Source organism: Ictalurus punctatus, chromosome 7 (assembly GCF_001660625.3).
Source record: "Ictalurus punctatus breed USDA103 chromosome 7, Coco_2.0, whole genome shotgun sequence".
Lineage (NCBI taxonomy): Eukaryota > Metazoa > Chordata > Actinopteri > Siluriformes > Ictaluridae > Ictalurus > Ictalurus punctatus.
Window position 1 is genome coordinate 31,566,919 of NC_030422.2, and position 20,858 is coordinate 31,587,776.

At 41.3% G+C, this 20,858-nt stretch overlaps 1 protein-coding gene across 1 annotated transcript in view; it reads right to left on the reverse strand.

Moving 5' to 3' along the window:
* Positions 1–20,858, reverse strand: part of LOC108261482 (B-cell receptor CD22) — a 44,558-nt gene that overhangs the window by 15,426 nt on the left and 8,274 nt on the right. Inside the window, exons 4-8 of the mRNA XM_053681859.1 lie at positions 20,176–20,475; positions 18,443–18,778; positions 16,869–16,958; positions 15,376–15,624; positions 15,007–15,129 (exon numbers count right to left, since the gene is read on the reverse strand). Coding sequence (XP_053537834.1) covers positions 15,007–15,129; positions 15,376–15,624; positions 16,869–16,958; positions 18,443–18,778; positions 20,176–20,475 — 1,098 coding nt within the window. The remainder of the gene's footprint in view (positions 1–15,006; positions 15,130–15,375; positions 15,625–16,868; positions 16,959–18,442; positions 18,779–20,175; positions 20,476–20,858) is intronic.

Below are 20,858 nucleotides of genomic sequence, written 5' to 3' on the forward strand. Positions count from 1 at the left end.
AACCCTGTGTTTTAAACTTGCTCTACTTGTTACTCTTATCTACCATCGTGTCTCTCTAATGACTGAGTGATGACAGAGCAGTGGTGTGTGTTAAAGCTTGACCACTTCCTGGTTCTTACAGAGAGAAAGAGAATGGACATATGTAACGTCATGAATTCTTTTATGACCTTTCACTCAGCAGAGTATAGTAACAGTATAGCAATAATATAATATACCCAGTGATAGTAATAGCATAGTTTTCCAGGAACTCCATACTGTTCCTATTAAAGTAGCCAGTGAGGATATGTTCAGAAGTCTTATCATTCTGGATAGTCATTTTGTTTCCAACTGGCCCTGTTGTGGAGACTCTGGCTTCAAATGGTGATTTTCAGTTAAAAGAGCTCAGTGAGTGTCAGTGGAGTTAAATTTGCCACCGTATCATCAGTTAAAAAGTTAAGTGTTAGTTGTTGTTTTCATACGTCTACCTTCACACCTCCTCCCCTTCTTCATGTCTGAAACTGCAGCACTGCATTAAAATAGAAAATATACCACATCCGTGATCTGGTCTCTGCTCTCAGGCCTCTAACACTGTCACTGCTCTGTGTGAGTACAGGACTAATGAGAAGTGTTTGTTTCTGCAGTTATTGCTCTTATTTTTAACACAGATGGGAAAATAATGATTAGTGATCATATTTTTTTGTGCTGTGCATCAGTTTGGTTTTATTGTGCATTAGATTTAACTTGCTGTGCAGAGATGTTTGCCTGTACAGACCATAATAGTCACAAAAATGGAAATGTAGGTTATTAGGCATTTTCTCAGTAAGTCTAGTTAGCACGAATGTGGTTTTGTTAAACCTTTCTGTTCACAGGAAACACCACCAGAGTCTCACCACAGCAGCTAAAGACATTTCAGTTATTCACAACCCTGACTTCCATTGGTGAAAGTACAAACACCATCCAGTCATTTTCTTTTAGCAGATCAAATAGTCATGAGAGGTTGTCACTGAGCAGCAGATGACAGCAGGACACAGAAGATCAGCTACAGATTCCAACAATGCAGACTCGTTTACACTCATTAGATTATTTAAACCCTGTGTTTTAAACTTGCTCTACTTGTACTCTTACCTGTTGAACTATCATAGTTACTGAGAGTAGTTACACATCAAACTAAACCCTTTCATAACAGATATGGATACACTGATCCACCTGAGCAGTCATGCTGAAGTACACACAATGTCCTAATCACACAATAAACTCATCACTCAGGACATTCAGACTGCAGATGAACAACTTTATACCCCACCACTCACTCTAATGAAGACACAAAGAGAACATTTACTCACAGAGCATCACAGCGAGTGGACTGAACTCCATCCTGTCTCTCTAATGACTGACTGACTGATAGAGCAGTGGTGTGTGTTAAAGCCTCAGCACTTCCTGTGTTTTCTCGCTGTCAGATCGCACTAATCGGAAAGAAAGAAAGAACGAGAATGGGTGTATCTACGATCTTTACCTTCTATTTTAGTACATGCAGACTCTGTATCTGCTCTGTATCTCCTTCCTCTTTCCAGAATAATACTAGATATAATTTATTTTTTTGCCCTCTAGTGGTATGTGACTGAAGGACATCCAAGTGAATATGAGGTGATGAGAAAATCATGAGAAGGTTAATGGAAACATGTAAACCCTGGTTAATGATATTACCCCATACGGAGATTAACAAAGATGTGTCTAAAGCTGTTTTAAATGAGCTGCTAGACTGTAGCAGCTAGACTGCTAGACTGTAGGCTGGATGGCTTTATGTTTCTGACTCTCAATTATCTATTAAGTGGTTACTCTAAAAAAACATTAGATAATAGTGTAAAGTCATGTATGAAAGCCTCAAACAAAAAAAAGTTAAAAAGAGGCTAAATCATTATTAATGTCACGCTGCCCCATTAAAATCTATGCTCATGAAGCGCTGATTACTGAGTTCCTAGAACAGGTATAGCCTACATACATGCTGTGGTCATGTGACCTACTAATGATTAATGTGTGTGCAGCCACAAGCCCTACAATAAGCGTGTATAATACAGGTCAAAACAATCAGTTTGAAATAAAACGAGGGGTGTGTATTACTCATGGAATCTTTAATGTTATAACCATGTGTACATTGTGTAGACAGAGATCACTAATCCTGTGTGAATCGTTCATAAGTACTATAGACGTCAGCATTACTTAAGACATAAACTCACAGGACATTTTATTAGGAACACTTGTACAAATACTTATGCATGGAATTATCAATTATACAATCATGTGACAGTAGCACAGTGTATAAAATCATGCAGATAAAAACTGGGCCATAGCTAGGAGCACCCCCTGGAATAATAGTGCAGTAAGCCTAATGAACAAACATAGAGGAAGTCCAATGGGGAAGAAGCGTATTTGTTTGCTGTGGTTTTAAAGACTTTAAATAAGTACATAATCAGTTATGGTGAATAAAAAATGCATTAGTTTGGTATTACTGTATTAGATTTAACTTGTTGTACTGAGATGTTTCACTGCACAGACCATAATAGTAACAAAAATGGAATGTAGGTTATAAGGCATTCTCTCAGTAAGTCTAGTTAACACTGACATGGTTTTGTTAAACCTTTCTGTGCACAGGAAACACCACCAGAGTCTCACCACAGCAGCTAAAGACATTTCAGTTATTCACAACCCTGACTTCCATTGGTGAAAGTACAAACACCATCCAGTCATTTTCTTTTAGCAGATCAAATGATCATGAGAGGTTGTCACTGAGCAGCAGATGACAGCAGGACACAGAAGATCAGCTACAGATTCCAATAATACAGACTCGTTTACACTCATTAGATTATTTATTTAAGAGATTATTACATTTACTCACAGAGCATCACAGCGAGTGGACTGAACTCCATCCTTTCTCTCTAAGACCATAAATTATCTTTTAAAGGTTTTGTATGCAGTTCACTCCAGGTCTTCATGATGCTGACTGGACTCATTAATCACATGACCATCTCTTGTCTCTATGGTCTTAATGACTGACTGACTGACTGTTACGCCACGGCCAGCAGAGGGCACTGCGGTACGGCCGCTGACTGGTCTCGTCCCGTAACAGAATACTGCGCCCAAAATGCGGAAGCAACAGGTCGCCATGAGCGCCGCCGAAGAGGCCAGGATTTGGGCGCTCCTCCGTTCGTCCCTGGGGTTGAGCAAACAGCTCAAAGAGGAAATGGCTCAGTGCAAAGCCGAGCTGCGCGCCGCGTCGTCCCTTGTACCGTATACCCCGTCCCCGCCGCCAAGGAGCGACGCCTCGCAACACAGCCAGCAAAGTAGCCTGAGCATCTGGGGCTTTCCACTGCAGGGGAGGTACACCTTGCTGCGCAGTCCACAGGTGAAGGCTGGCCCAGAAATTTTTTGGGGGCCATGATTTTATACACGGGGAGGTCTCAGCTGTGGAGCTCCCACCTGAGGTCAACATGGCAACCTCAGAAGGACAGGCAGAGGAAGCTGCCCTGCTGTCCAGCCCAGCCGAGGAGGCTGTCCCGCTGCCCTGCACAGCCGAGGAGGCCGCCCTGCCGCCCAGCCCAGCTGAGGAGGTCGTCCCGCTACCCTGCACGGCCGAGGAAGCTGTCCTGCTGTCCAGCCCAGCGGAGGAGGCCGCCCCGCTGCCCTGCACGGCCGAGGAAGCTGTCCTGCTGCCCAGCCCAGCTGAGGAGGCCGTCCCGCTACCCTGCACGGCTGAGGAGGCCGTCCTGCTGCCCAGTCCAGCTGAGAAGGCCGTCCTGCTGCCCAGTCCCGCTGAGGAGGCCGTCCCGCTGCCCTGCATGGCCGAGGAGGCCGTCCCACTGCCCTGCATGGCCGGGGAGGCCGTCCCGCTGTCCAGCCCGGCCGAGGAGGCTGTTCCGCTGCCCAGCCCGGCTGAGGAGGCCGTCCGGCTGTCCAGCCCGGCCGAGGAGGCCGTCCCGCTGCCCCGCCTGGCTGAGGAGGCCACCCAGCCCTCCAGTGCCGCCGAGGGGGACGCCCAGAGTTCCAGAGGCGCCGGGGGCGGTGCCCAGAATCCCAGGGGTGGTGCCCAGTATCCCAGCGCCGCTGGGGGCGGTGCTCTGACTTTTAATCCCGGTGGGGATGCTGCTCTGCTCCTCTGCTGCCCGACGGAGGCTGCTTCACTTTCTGTCGCAGCAAAAGACAGTTCGCACAGGGGCCCGGGACCCCCATTGGAGGGGGGTTCTTGGTTCTCCGGGAGGAGCACCCTTTGGAGGGGGGTTCTGTTACGCCACGGCCAGCAGAGGGCACTGCGGTATAGCCGCTGACTGGTCACGTGACTCTTTTGTTTTCGTTCACTTCCCGCTTGGACACTGATTTAAGTTTGAGCATGTCTCTGATTTGCCACAGGTGCCCATGTTTTGGTTTAATTAAGTTTGTTATTTAAACCCCCCGGGTGACTGCGCACATGGCGCAGTATTATAGTTGTTTTAGTTCGCCAAGTGAAGGAAGTATACCAGTATGTGCTAATGTGTAGCATGCTAGCGGCCGTAGCTAGGGGACCAGAGTGTGTAGAGTCAGTAGAGACCGCGCTCCCTGTGTTTGTTTATTTGTTTCTGGTTTAAGTAATAAAGACTGTGACCTGCACCTGCATCCGCCTCCAGTCTCGTCCAGTAACACTGACAGAGCAGAGGTGTGTGTTAAAGCCTAGCCAGACCCTTTACAAAAACCCAACAGGGTTTGCTGGTATCCTGCAGGAATAATGAAATCCTGCATGATACCTTTGACAAACTGTGCAGGATAATCCTATGAGTTTTAGAATGGAGCCTTCAGCAAAAATATGCAGAAATGTCCAGCACACTTGCTGTACAAGAGAAAAATCCTGCAGGATTTTATCATTACTGCTGGACTGCTACAGACTTAAACTATCCTGCAGGACCTATTATTTCATGTAAATAAATAAAAAAATCTGCAGGTTATGTAGTCTAAATACATCCATCTATCCCTTTTCTGTAACAGTTATACTACACAGGGTTTCAGGGAGCCTGTAGCTCCAGAGGAACATGGCAGGTGACACCCTGGACGTGGTGCCAACCCATCGCAGGGCAAATTCACACTATGGGCAATTTGTAAATGCCAATCATCCTAAAACACATGTCTTTGGACTTGGGGAGGAAACCAGAGAACCTGGTGGAAATTGAGCCCCCAACCTGTAGATGTGAGGCAAACAAGCTGACCACTAAGTCATCATGGCCACTTATGTAGTTTACAATGTTATCTGTTTTGAGAGGGGAAAACACGCTGCTTAAACAGTTTCTGAAGTCTTTTAGTACATATGTAGCTGTTAGATTTCACGTATCTCGGGAATCTCAGATTATGCCTGTCAGATCGTTGATGGCTCAAATTTAGCCTATTACTCAAAAACACTTAAAATTCAACATAGAAGCAAATACTCACATCTATCTCCGAACCCAATTGGAGATAGAAAAAAAGACACCAGCCGTGAGTGAGAAGAAGCAAGGGTCCAGATTTATTGGTTCCGTTCCACCACACGAGATCCACACCGGTGAGAATTCTCAGAAGTGATCTGACACCCGGAGCTCAAGCTCCAGTATTTATACTGTATTTACACAGTAGATAACCAATATATTTCAGAAAGACTATGATATCAATACCAATTGGGTTAAAAAAGAGCTCGTCTACATTACCATTATGTTTTGAAAAAGGCCTTTCCAATTTACCATTAGGTTCTGAAAAAGGGCTTTCCAAGTTACCATTAAGTTTTGAAAAAGGCCTTTCCAAGTTACCATTAGGTTCTGAAAAAGGCCTTTCCAAGTTACCATTAGGTTCTGAAAAAGGGCTTTCCAAGTTACCATTAAGTTTTGAAAAAGGCCTTTCCAAGTTACCATTAGGTTCTGAAAAAGGCCTTTCCAATTTATCATTATGTTTTGAAAAAGGCCTTTCCAACTTACCATTAGGTTCTGAAAAAGGCCTTTCCAAGTTACCATTATGTTTTGAAAAAGGCCTTTCCAAGTTACCATTAGGTTCTGAAAAAGGCCTTTCCAATTTACCATTATATTTTGAAAAAGGCCTTTCCAAGTTACCATTAGGTTCTGAAAAAGGCCTTTCCAAGTTACCATTATGTTTTGAAAAAGGCCTTTCCAAGTTACCATTATGTTTTGAAAAACATATATTATATATTATATATAATTATATATTACCCTTCTACTATCCTATATATCGTACTACTCTTTATTTTTATATTCTATTATTATAAGATATTACCCTTATAATATCTTAATACTTCTTTTTATTATTCTTATAAAGTTATAATGTTATGTGTGTGAGAGAGAGAGAGACAGAGAGTGTGTGTGTATGTGTGTGTTATGTCTACATGCCCGCCCTTGACTGTACGAGAGTGTGTGTGTGTGTGTTTGCACTCCTCAGCTCTTATACTTCTTTTTGACTAATAAACCATAGTGTGTTACTCTTAAAGTGTAAATCCAATTCGTCAATATCCGCCTAATACCGCTTCTGTGTGTCTAGGTGCCCGTCGTCATTTTTCCTTCTCTCCTTTACTGGAGGGGCTGGATTTGAATCTGACCATTCTTCCCTCCTCTCACCTGTCAGTCCGCCCTACTCTCAGTGGTCTCCTTATTTCACCTTTGCTGACTATCCCATATCCCCAGGACACACCCCATTTTCTTCCCCCTACCACTCTCCTCAAGATTACACACCCACCAGTCCTGTGAATTATCAATAAAATTACATATTACTCATACTAGGTCTCCCTCATGTTTATTTCATGTCATTTTTATCCACAACATTGTCCGTCATGCCTTCCAGCCTGTTTTACCATTAACTTCTATTAACTTTTAGAAAGTGTGGTTTACCGTGGAGCGTTCAGGCCTGGGGGGTCTAAAATGAACACACACTGACTTCTTGCATGCTCATAAAGACATCCCACTTCATTCATGCAAACCAAAAGTATTTATACACTGATAACAGCAGTGCGTGGACGGTTTCTATTGGTCCAGGTGTCAGACAGATGCTGGAATATCAGATGCTGGAATGTTGCGGGTGCTCCGTATTGCCCGATGGGGAGAACCCGGTACTGCCAGTGGCTGTTTGCCATGCTGAAGGCTGTCTTCGGTCTTGCCTCTGTGGTCAGCTCTACTTGCCAGTACCCTTTTGTCAGGTCCAGGGTAGATATGAACCAGGCCCTCCCCAATCGTTCCACTAGGTCATCCACTCTACGGTGGGGATAGCTGTCAAAATCTGAGACCTGGTTCAGCTTCCGGAAGTCATTGCAGAGGCACATACTTCCGTGGGGCTTCGGCACGACCATGATGGGGCTGGACCAGGGACTGTTGGACTCCTCTATGATGCTGTCCGGCAGCATCCGGTCGACCTCCTCCTCGATAGCTTTGCGGCGGGCCTCCGGGACACGATAGGGCCGCTGTCTTACCACCAATCCCGGACGGGTCTTGAACTTGTGATGGACCAGCTGCTTCATCCCTGGGGAGGTAGAAAAGAAATCCGTGAACTGGCCCACCATCTCCGTTAGCTCCTGTCTTTGTGTGGTGGTGAGGTCTTCCCCCTGCTGGACCAAGACACCCTCGTTGTGATCTGTGTCTGAGCAGCAAACGCAGACAATATGGGGGCCGGCTCCACCCACTTCTTCAGCAGGTAATACGTTTTTGTCTCTGCTCACCTACCAGGCTGCTGCAGGTGATAGTTCACGGTGCCCTTCCTCTCGAGGACTGTAAATGTGCCTTGCTAGGAACTTACAGGAGCTATTTGGCACTAGCAAGGTAACCCGATCGCCAGTAGTCCAGTAGCCCTCAAGGTCTCCATCCGAAGAGGATGTTGAAGGGTGTGAAGCCCATGGATGCTTGGGGGCACTCCCGGACGGAGAAGAGGACGTAAGGCAGGAGAAGGTCCCAGTTCCTCCCTTCCTCGTCTACCACCTGGCGCAGCATCTGCTTCATGGTTTGGTTAAACCTTTCGACGAACCCATCAGTTTGTGGGTCATAGACATACGCCTTCAGGTGTTTTTCCTGCAACAGCCGACACAGAACAGACATTAGTTTCGACATAAAAGGCATACCTTGGTCTGTCAGTATGTCCTTTGGGATCCCCAAATGGCTGAACAGGAGCACCAGTTCTCTAGCGATGTTGTGAGAGGTGGTTTTGTGTAGTGACACCACCTCGAGGTACCGGGTGGCATAGACCACAATGACCAATATGTATTCATGACCCCAATATGTATTCATGATATTTGGGAGAAAGTAGAGTTCTCAGGAACCGATCCATGGCCACTTTCTCTGCAACCTCGGTGCCTTGGTCTGGTTGGAGCCACTTCTTGGTGATGAACAGGCGGGTGTCTATCTGCCCACGTGGCTTGACTCCAGGCCTGTAGCTCCATCGATGGAACTCCGCGGCCGCCTGGTGGTGGGTTTGTCACACCATGCTAGGATGTCCCTCTTCACTTCTCTGTAGTCCGCTGTGTCCTCCGGAGAGAGGGCGTAGTACGCCATGCATGCTTCTCCGGAGAGCAGCAGGCCGAGGATGCGTGGCCATTCTTCTCGGTGGGCGACCCATTCGAAGGCCTCTAGATAGGCCTCGATGTCGCCTTCTGGGATCAGGTGTGGAAGAAGGCGCCGAGCTTCTCGGCCAGGGTCAGGGAGTGGTGTGGCGGCCACAGGGGTCATTGTTTTCTGCGCCAGAATCTCACGGGTTGTGATCTGCAGGCTTTGGGTGAGCTGCTGCTTCACAGCCTGGGATTAGACTGCTGGAGATTAGTCTCCATGAGGTGCTGTAGCAAGGGATCCATTTTTTTTCCCGATGTGGGTTGTTTTTTTTTCTTTTATGTGGGTGGGTCTGTGCTCAAGCCCGCATCCTCCACCACTGTAGGGAATCTAGCCAGCGGTGGGCAGAGCATAGACACACAGGAGGCCATTTAAGAGTCAACCATGGAGAGTTTATTTAAAGTCTGAGAGGGTGTGGATGCAAAGGTGATGCCGTAGGGTGAAGTGGTTTTACCAAGCAGCTGGGATCCCATTCTGCAGTCAGGAAACGCTGCATGTGCAGCCAAGGGGCAAAGTTTTCTGTCGTGTTGGAATCCTCTGCAAGAAACACACAACAAATTAGCATGCATGCCTTGGGAGCCCTCTCTCCCTTTGCTAGTGGAGGATGGCCGTTTAATATTCTCCCGTTGGCTGCTAGATGATGGAGGGCAGCCACGCTGATCATTAGCCGCCAGCTGTGTGTGTGTCAGCGGCCCCGCCTCGCAGTTATGCACCCTCCGGCTGTCCAAAACATTGGTGGTGCTGAAACGTAGCTGTCTCTTCAGCACCACAGCGGCAGTCGCGGGAGGAGCGCTCTTTCCCTTTTGTGCGCCAGCCTCCAGCCTGTCACCACACCTGCGGTCATTTAGTTTGTTCGTCTCAGGACTCAGACTGTGTTGTCACAATCAAAAGGTCAAAGCAGCGAACATTCACTTTGAGGCGAGTTAAGATTTGGATGATGACATCGGCACCGCAGTTCACAACTTGATTGGATGATAATTTAACACGTTTTCCTCACTCTTCTGTACTTTTTTTTATTTAAAAAAAAACACATTTATTGGATAATTTAACACACAATGAAATAGTAATAACACAAAGATCTGGAGGATATTAACCCATCCTTTCTGAGAGTGCAGGACATCATTCCCGGAGGGTATAATTCCTGCATATATATTTTTTTCTTCATAGAATTCCTGGAAATGAGCTGAAAATCCTGTAGGATATCTGCATAATATTCCTGCAGGATTCCTGTAGGGTTTTTTTGTAAGGGACTGGTCGGAGCTGACAGGAAGGCTACAGGAAATAACTCAGTATGTGGAGGCCAGTGATTGAAAAGTAAAACTAAAATGCCTTTGACTCCTTCTAGTGGTAACTGCAGTGTAATGTTAATCCTGACCTTATCTACACTGTAATAGATTTAAACAGAACTGATTAAAATATATCTTATCACCGTTCAGTCTGCTCATGTACACTGAGAACAGTCTGTACACACTGGTGTTTTCGTAAAAGTAGCAGTCGATCATTTTGTGTAAAAATAAACACATTTTTATTAAAGGTGTGTACACTCTCACTGTGAGTAACATTTATTTAGAAGTGGTTCCACTCCCCCTTTTCTCTCCTCTGATGGTACAGTCCTGTCCACCTGAAGCCAGGACCATGAAGGAGAAATGTGAGACTATCCTAAGAAATTTCCTAAAAAATCCCTGTAATATTTTATAAAACCTGAAATATATCAGGCGATTTGTTGTATAATAGATTTAAATATTTAGAGCACTGCAGTGTTTACTAATAGCGTCATTTGTTTACTTTTCTTGCCGTGCAGTCTAATGTAGTTATCTTCCACCTGCACTGTGATGTTAATGGTTCAGTATTAGCTTGTGTTAGAGACTTTAGCAGTGTTGCTAATGCAGTGAATCATTAGTAAATAATAGTCATGGATCATCACATTCAACTTTTAATCTTTTAAAATGACATCTAACTTGGTAACCAGAGACTTTTCCCATTATAGAGTTAAAAATGCAGTGTGCTGTGTAGATGATATTTAACCAGGGGCGTAGGAGCGATGAAATGATAGGGAAGGGAGGGGCATGCTCCCCCCAAAATACTTTAAAAAATAAAATAAAATAAAGCACTTAAATGCTCATTTCTAATTACTTTTCATGACTTTTTATTCTAATGACCAATCGCATTGATTTACGACGTTACGACTCGATCGTGTATATCTTGTTTGGTGAGTTTCACTTTCACTGCTGTACAAACTCTCAGGTTCTTGCTATTGGTTATCCACCACATCAATCATCATCAGTCCTCGTTACGTCATCACGCGAAGAACCAATCCGAGCACGAGTATACCCTAAATAAACCCGGGAGCAATGAAGAAAATAAAAGGTAAATACGGTAATAATTATCGCGCGTTTGTTTACCCAGTTAATGTTCGTTCTGTTAATAGACTTGCTCAGACTAGCAATTCGAGAATCATTCCTTAAGTATGTTCAGAGTTAGAGCAACCTTTGTTTAGTCTGTACAGTCGATCAAAACCAGCAAACCATCAGCATGGGCTGAAATAGCTACGATATCCTACCTCAAATACAAAGTGGTGAATCTTTCATCTGTATGTTCATGTGCTCAAGAGAGTCTGAATGCTGTGTCGTAACCGCCTTCACCTCAGGACTCGAGTTTTTTTCCACTGATGGTCACGGAATATTCGCGTCATCTCCTAATGAATCCATTCCACTTTCATTGTGTAAGAGAAGACACCTCTCTGAAAATATATACAAGGTTTTGCTTATGAGAAATCCTCGGAGACAGGCAGGCAATGAGAAATAACATTTGAGATTAGGAAAAAGTGGGGGGACAAAACCTAGATTTTGAAGTGTGGTAGAGACATGTCCTCCCCATGTATAAAGTCTCCTACACCCATGTATTTAACACAGTTTTATTAAACATCAAGTGATTTAATGAAATTAAAATGTGTCCTTTTGTGATTTGTGATGAAAATTAATGTATTCTTTATATTAAATGTTAATGCTAATTGTATTTACATTATTATTTCCAGGTAGGTACAATGACTTTCTGCACATGTCGTCATATCCGGTAATGAACAGTAGTGTTCCTGTTGTCACTTTGAACATTGTTTAGGTACTGAAGTACATGAGTTACAGTGAATCTGAACTGTATATTAATGGTATATTCCAGATTAAAATAAGCATTTTATGTACATTATTATTTCTTTAGTTAGCTAGATAGTGTGTTTAAGTTGCATTTGATAATGAACACTATCGATAAACTAGTTAGCTAATCTTGGTAACAATCGGGTCTTGTTCAGGGCTCGATGGTCACTTTATAATATGTTAATGTTTATATAAGTTTTCTCACTTATCTTTAGAAGAAACAGCTATGTAATTGGGATCTGTAGCAGGAGCAGGTCTCGGGTAACACAACCCCTGGTTCTTTTTGCACATGGGCATATTCAGTTATTAGTGATGATTATCTCCTCTTATACTACTGTCCTGTGTACAACTTTATACCCCACCACCCACTCTGATGAAGACACAGAGAGAAAGTTTACTCCCAGAGCATCACAGAGATAATAACAGTAACTTACTCAGTGTCCAAATATTTATGGACATGGCTTTTTCTTTTTTTGCCAAACCTAATACAAACATTGTAACTGTCAGTATGATACTGTTACTGATTTTTTTTTTTGTGACTGCTGACATGATAAATGTTCGTGCAGTGGAGCAGGAGCAGAGTTGGAGGTGGAGCATGTCGAGCTTTAGTTAAGCCCAGAGTAAGTTTTCTCACTGAATATCACTTCTGTTGCCTTCATAACACAAGCTAATGACATCTAACAACCTGAGCTTTAGAATCTCATACACAAATGATATGTAACTGTTACGATACAGTTCAGTGTGAACCCAACTGCAGAGTGAAAACTCCTGCTTGATTATAAATACATGGCCAAGCAGGGTTTATATATTGGTGAAATAAAGGTTTAGGGTGTGATTGGGGCACTTTCTCTAGTCCTTTCTTTCCTCTGCTTTTCTTTTCAGTTAATTTTCTATTTCTTTTTAGTTCTTATCTTCCTTTTTCATGTTACTTTTTAAACTTCACCACAGATAAAGGCCTGGCCTGCTATCTCATGCAAGTCACCCCTCTACAAAGCTTTATCAAAGGCTGTCCTTAAGTAACCTGCCTGGCAGGTGCAGGAAATCCAGGTTAATCAGCCTGGAGAATTCTGGGTAACTGAGTTTTCCTGAATGGCAGCGCTCACTGTACACTGCTACTGCCCTCTGCTGGCTGCTGGAGGTGTAGCGTGGCATCTTACAGTAACAAAAGGGAATAAATGTTTATTTATACAGTAAAATATGCATAAAACTATTTTCCTGCTACAGTTGTCCCCTGGAAGAAGTGTGTGATGTTCCTCACTGCAGAAATCTACCAAAAATTATCCCCAATTGTGTAGACTGTGTTAGTGCTCATATACAATATTGATTTAGATACAAGCTTCATTTACACACCTGTAATCCTGACTGTTTAATCCCTCTGCAGGACTGGGAAGAAATGCACTCATGAGGAAGTTATCTAGCAGGATTTAACAGTGAAACCGTGTTTTTCACTTTTTAAGTAGCTTTTGATTGTCAATCACTGCCACTGCTGTAATGTTAATATCCTGTGTTGTGTTTTGGACATTTTCAGTGTTATGTTAGTCCTGTACATCAGTGTACCAGTGTGTAGACACGCAGAAAGAGTAATATCACTTCTGTTTGATTCCTCATTTACTCCTGAACTTTACTGCACTGACATCCTCTACTTACACTGAATAATACTGCAGGATCCAGTTTCTGCTTTTAAGATAACACTTTATTAATCCCATGTGGGAAATTACAATCTTACAGCAGGAGACAAGAGACAATATAAGACAATGAAAAGTACATCATTGTATAAAAATACAAAATGGTAAAAATGCTGATATTGACAAAGGTACAAGAGTTTTCTCAGAGTATTATTTGTACTTCATACGATGCATTATTGCTACCAGGTTAAATAATTCAGTGAACTGATAATGATGCATTTATTGAATTGATCAAATCATTTCATCCACAAATCTCCTCACACAACTACAATTAAAGTTCACACAGCTGAAAAGTCGAACAAATCTAACAACAGTGTGTAACTGAGATTGTAAATCTACTCCTTGTAATCCAACTAGAGCTAATCTCACAAAGAAATAGAAGAAAACACAGCAGTACAAATACAGTAGTGGTAGAACTAATACTGAGAAGACACAAAACACAATATTAGTTCCCACCATGTTTCAGATAACAGTCGATGACCTTGTTTTTATATCGCACCCATACAAAGCTTAACTTACTTTAACTCCAGTAACACTGGGCTTTTCACCAACTGCTCTGACTGTAGTCAGCTTACAGAAAATACAACCTACACCGGAAAACATTACACTGCACATTTTCATTCTGAAATAACGCAATTTAAACCATATACACTCTCTGCATCAACATTTCCCCTTGATTAATATTTTTATAAGAGTCTTTGTTCATTTTTTACTCTGCATTGCATTAGCAGCATGTAAGCTTTATTGGAGATACACACATGGTAACTTTCACCTCATGAGGAGGTTTGCAGGCTTCAGCTAACAAATCCAGTCAGAACAATGAAGGTGTCTATAAGATGCTGAGCAAATAACAGCATGGCATTAAAATGACAAATCAGTATTATTTTAAAATCCCACAAAGCATTAAAGAACAAGAAATGATGAAATTATTTGACAGTAAATGCATCCTCTTTTTACAGATGAACTTTTCTCACTCCTCTATGACTGCATTCTCAATCCTCTCTTCATCAGTGTGAGCTGTTAAAGACATTTAAAAAGTCATTTGTTTCATTTCAAAGTTTATTCCAGGTGTTTATGGCAGAAAATCAACCGAGCTGCGTTTGATATCGTCCTAAACACAGTTTAAAGGGTGTTTGTTTTAATGCTTATGAAGGACAGTGAAGTGGCACGTGACAGAGCTTCAGGAAAAGATGTGTTAGAAAATAAACATCATTCATTCAGTCATCTTCAGTAACTGCAAAATGTAGGTCAGAGATTCTTTATCAATTATTACAAACAATTTATTAGTGTCCTATTGCTCTATTAAATGCTACCTCTTCCTTTTACAACCTTGTGTATTATTATTGTCATTATCTAATGCCTGCATGAATAATTATATCCATCATATATTATATTAGATACAATATATTTGTTATGTAAGTTACGATGTGTTTTAAATATAAATAATGTGACAAGATGTGTATTTTCTAAAAGTCTGGAGTTATTTGTAATTTTTTAGATGCTTTGTCACACTGATTGAAGCGTCTGTCACGTGTAAATTCACCTTTGTTTTTTTCACAGTAATTAAAGTTAGTTTGTTCATTATGTGAAACGTACTGAAAGTGTTCTTACCTCGAGGTCTGTAACATTTGACCAGCAGAATGATGGTCACCAGCAGATACGGAGAGGCCGTCACTACACTACTGATCAGCATGAGCACTGAGAATGGAGCTTCTACACCTGATGGACCTGACGCTGAATAAAATAATCATTATAATAACACTTTATTCATGATGAACTGTTTGTATGTTTTACTCAAACTGCAGTACAAATAAATCCATTTACACTAGTACACACAGACACACAACAGCATGTGAACACACTGCATATTTTACACAGACTTACATAAACTCAGCGCTATAGATTACATTATGTAAAGATACTGAGTTCAACACATTCAGTCACAGTTGTATTTAAATGAATATTGAAATGATTTCTCACCTCTGACTGAGACCCAGCTTTTCGGTGACTCTCCTCTCTCTGGGTGTTGACAGTGGTAGAAACCTTCATCTGACTCTGAGACAGTTTGGATGATCATCTCTCTTGTAGTCTGTGTCTGGAGAACTGATCCATCTTTATAGAAATCAGCTCGGAGGTTTGAGGACTTTGTGTAGCGATATAAACAGCGTAGAGTCAGAGGATGTCCCTCAGTCACAGGATGGACAGGACTCTCCAGGATCACATCACCATCTAGAACACAGAAAATCACATGTACAATACAAATAAATGCTCTCTAATTAAAATGTATATAATTTAAACCCAGTGGAATGTCTCCACAGTCTGAATTATGGACAAATTGGAACTGTATCAGGTATCATCATGCTAGTTGCTTGATGTAGTGCTTAGGTAGTTGTTAAAAAAAAAATTAAAAAGAAAAAAAAAGCACTCTGATACCAACATCTTATGTGCTACTACGTGCTACTCTTATGTGACATAAGCCTCGTGTATGTTGTCATACTAATGAACAGATGACAGAAAACGAAAGTGATATGGAAGTATTTCATAATTTATGATCAAAGAAACACAGACGGCAAACTGGGCTCTGTGAAAATATCAAGAGGAGACACTACAGCATCTTCCTACAACATGAGTAACCTGATAAAACACATTATGCTGTTTAAACATTATGTTTAATAGAGAGTGTGAGGGTGGCCCACCTGAGTGTACAGAGCGGTATTATTGAACAAAAAATTAAAATGAAATCAAGGTGCCGTTAATTGTGCACAGAGGTATTTGTGAGAGTGGCACAGTGAAGAGAGTGTGCAGAGAAACTATCACACATGACAGCACTGAGCACTGAGCCATGTGCACTTCCTTTCCCCTCGCTCCCCACCGTCTACACTTTGCTTGTGAGTGAAGCTGAAAGTCACAGCACTTTGCACTCATTTTTAATGACCAAGTTCACTGATACAACTCAGGTTCCACCTTCACTCTCTACTAAAGACACTGTTTAAATACCATAGCATATTAAATATCATCTAAGCACAATGAGTTATCTGTTCACAGCAGCAATCAACATAAACAGAGAGAAATTAAATGTTCTATGACATCCCTGATTGATTAATACTCAGTAAGTTACTCATGTCATTATCATGATCAGTGTGGGTATCGGTAAGCATGTACTTCTACTCACTCTGGAAAATAATGTCTGTGTCTTGTTGAACAGTTCTCCCAGTTGGAAACTCAGAGTTCTGAATATTCTGTAATGAAACATTTCCCTTTAACAATAAACACACTACATGAAGACTCACCATGCACTGTGATGTTGACAGGATTACTGTTTTCTCCAGATTCAGACTCACACCAGTAAACTCCAGTGTAGGATGTGGAGAGGAAGCTGATATTACATGTAGATCCTGTAACTGATCCCCTTGAACAATTTAACACTCCCTCACTGTGTGTGTATCGTCTCACTCTCCATCCAGTAGATTTACTCTGGTCCTCACAGCTCAGAGAGAAAGAGTCTTTACTAAAGTGATGAGTTCTGCTGGGATTGATGATCAGAGAGACTGGAGGAGATTCACCTTAAACAGAGATGAGAGCCACGTAAATAAGAATAAGAGGAATATGCAATACATTGGTAGAAGGGCATGTGTGTTCAGAATTATGGTTTTGTAATCAAAGACACAGTGTATAGTTGTCAAGAGATGGAGCAAGCAGACAGATGCAAAAGCAGGCAAAGATGTTTATTAATATCCAGGCAGACAAATCCAAACCGTGGGCAAAACTCAGAATCAAGAAACAAGCAAAAGGTCAGGCGATCAACAAACAGGTTATCAAAACACTGGGCAAAAAGAGGTCAATAACATGAACATGAGCGATAAACAGGCTTGGCAAAGTTACAGACAAGAGGAACGGCACATATAATTTGCCCCGAGTGAATGAAACGAGAGTCCCTTTATACTGTGACTGCGATGCAGGTGTGCGTAATCTGTGAATTGAAGTGCATGGTGGCCATGTTTGTGGGCCGCAATGCAGGATGGGAAATTAGGTTTGTGGTGTGAGTATACCTAACATAAATGCTGCAAAAAGGCAAAGGTCAAAACGGAGAAATAAAATGAAAACTGGGACTAGGAACACAGGAAAGTCCTTCAGCTGCTGCAAAGGAACAAAAATCAGCAAAGACACAGAACAACACAGAGGGAATAAATACAAAAAGAGTTTGAGGTGAAACTAGGAATAGGTGCACATGATCAGGGCATCACCTCAACATCACATGACCACCAGACATCACCGTCATCTCAGTATTAGCCTAGCTCTAGCACACCACCTCCAGGTCTCTTCCTCACTGTAGATTACATTTGGCCAGCACATGCATTTGCACAATGTAAAGTTCAGAGCCATGTTTAATTTGAGATTGCCATTGCTGTGTTTAGACCCTTTGCTTTTGATTACTCTTTTGGATTTTCCCTCTGCTCTCTTATATTGTACTTTACTGTGTTTGACTCTTGCCTGTTTTACAGCTCTGCTATTTGTCTTGTGTTCAATAACAGTGTAACATAAAGACATCATCTGTATCTGCAACTGTGTAGTTCTCCTAATAGCCATATCTGTGTTTGTATTCATGTTTAAACCTGAAGCAGACATGGTCTTGTCTTTCTGGCAAGCTTTCTGAAAACAAACAAACAAACAAACAAACAAAACAACCCCAGAATGTTGTGCTTCTTATTAACGTGTTCTTTGTATATTCAGTCACATCTCTTTGACCTGTTCTGGCTATCTGGCTTTTATAATAAAATCCTCCTGCCCATAGATCCTCAATCCTTAATCATCTCCTTAGTCCTCTTTGTTTCCAGGAAAATAAACCACTGACTAGATGAGGGACGGAGACAGCACACAAACACAGCACATGGATTTTTTTTAATAATGTCACAAAGGGGAAAATTCCACCAGCACTTAGGACTCTTTAACTTCCTTATACATATTAATAAATACATGTTGCATGAATCTCTTCTTACATTCACACATCCACACCTTTACTATTTAACCCACTGTTATTTTTCCTCACCAGTGATCCATAGTGGCTGTGGATTGCTGTACTGTGTGTGTAAGGCTGGTTGTCCTCTCTCTCCTCTGCACATATAAACTCCTGTGTGATTAAGAGCAGCAGGACTGAGAGTGTAGTTGCCTCCAGATCCTCTGCTGCTGTCTGAGAGGAGCTCCACATACATGATATAGCCATGATTATCTTTTATTTGAGTTAAGCCGTCTCTGTAGGGAACAGCTGTGTACCAGCTGAATGTCCAGTCTGTAGAGGAGTCTGTAATCTCACAGCTTAGAGTCACTGAGTCTCCTTCAGTCAGCCAGCTCTGTGGGGATACACTCAGTACTGCCCCTGGTCTCTCTGTAAACAGGAAATACAACACATTTTATCTACACAGTAAGAAGATTTTCATGAATGTCTAATTGCACATGATGATTTTTTTTTTTTTTGTCATGAGTGTATAATGATGATGTAGGAATAGTGGAATAGTGAATGCAGCAGTTTGCTTTTATCAACTCTATTAGCTAATTTACAAATAAATTGTTTATTTTTATATGCTTTGAGATCTATTAATATTAACTCTTAAATGTTTATTTGTTTATTAAACACCACATATAGATCCAGTTAAACTGTGCTGGACAGTGTAGGCTGTAGTCTTTATGGGAATAATGATTATCATTGCCCTTCCACATTTGTGATTTTGTCACTGGTAGAAGAAAGAAACAATGTTGTGCAAACAACAACAACAACAAAAAAAAAAAAAAAAAAAAAAAAACCCTCTGTGATGTTTTGTGTGATTTCCAAAATTATTTGTCAGCTGTCATGGTTTCTTACAGAAACACTTTATATTACAGCCCTGTTTAACTACAAAAGACCAACTAAGCAGTGAGTAATAGTTACAAACACTAACTATGGATAAAATATGAATGTGTAGTTATATGAGTGTAACTATATCTCTAAATTACATAGTCATGTTTACTATTTATAAATACACATTTTCCCACAGAAACCTTCAAAACAGACTTCAGAACAGTTTCAGTATGACTCACACCCACGATAATTTGTACAAATTTTCAAAGGTTAATTTAAATGAAAGATTATAATTAAGATTACAGCATGGGGCAGGATTTTTGTACTATTTTATATTTTTAATTACTGTAAATCTGTGCTTAAAAATTTACTTTACAACAGTTTGTGTAGATCAGGTGTTTAGTTACACACATGTAACCATGTTATAATTATTTACAATATATTTCCATATATAGTATTTGTCACTACTTATTATTCTATTCAATATAGTATGTTGTGTTTAGACTGTAAGGAAGTGAAGATAATTTCTTACATTTCTCACACATTGGAGTTTCTGGTTTCAGACGTACTGTATTCTGTGTATTTTTCCTTCTTTTAACAAAGTTTAAGTAAGTAATAAAACACTCAGTCTCACACTGTTATAGAAAAATACTGAGTGATGTAAAAATGCAGCTTGTTATGTTACAGGAAAACTGCAAATCATAAACTCCTCTGTCCTGAAGACTTTCCCATGATGGAAATCTTAAAATTATAGCTTTACCTCTTTATTTTTCTTAGTTTTTTGCATTGGGTCTCACCAGCCACAAATGACAAATACTTTTAAAACATTTGTATTTAAAGATCATTTGAACATTCTAAAATTACAAGGAATTACAATAATTAAGCAATATTTTTCCTTACACCTTCTAACAAATCTGTGGTGAAAAGGGAAAAAAATCATGACGTACCTCTCACTGTAATATTGACAGGATCACTGAACTCTGTGCAGTAGTAGTGGTAGTAGTAGTAGTAGTACCCACTCTCTTGGTTTCTCCTGCATGCGCGACACTTGTACTCTGTTTCTCCTGCATTATCGACTGTCATTTTAAGTGCATTTGCTTCTTCACTGTTCAGAAGCTGTAGCTGCGGATTATTGTTATACCATTGAATCTCCCATCCAGTCGACTGCCGCTCACAGGTCAGAGTGATGGTGTCTCCAGTGTAGACGGAGCTCTGAGGATTCACTCTCACAGTCGGTTTGGGTTTTTCTGTTGGTATGAAATGATGAAGGAGTCAGAACTGCTTTTCTCTTTACAACATAAGCAGTATATTCATTGTGCTTTAACATATGCTTTGTGTCTAAAACAAACATTTAGATTTAACATTTGATACAAGATGTTCCAACTGTAATAGCCAGTGCTGTGGAGATACACTCAGTACTGCCCTTGCTCTCTCTGTTACACTGGAAATACAACCCCCCCCCCCCCCCCCCCCCAATTTATTTAACACACAGTAAGAATTTCATCATGAATGTCTATTTTTTTTTTCCGTTATGTGTACACCAAAAATCTCTCACACACTCACCTGAAACACTCAGTATAACTATTATTTGTCAGCTGTCATGGTTTCTTACAGAAACACTTTATTTTAC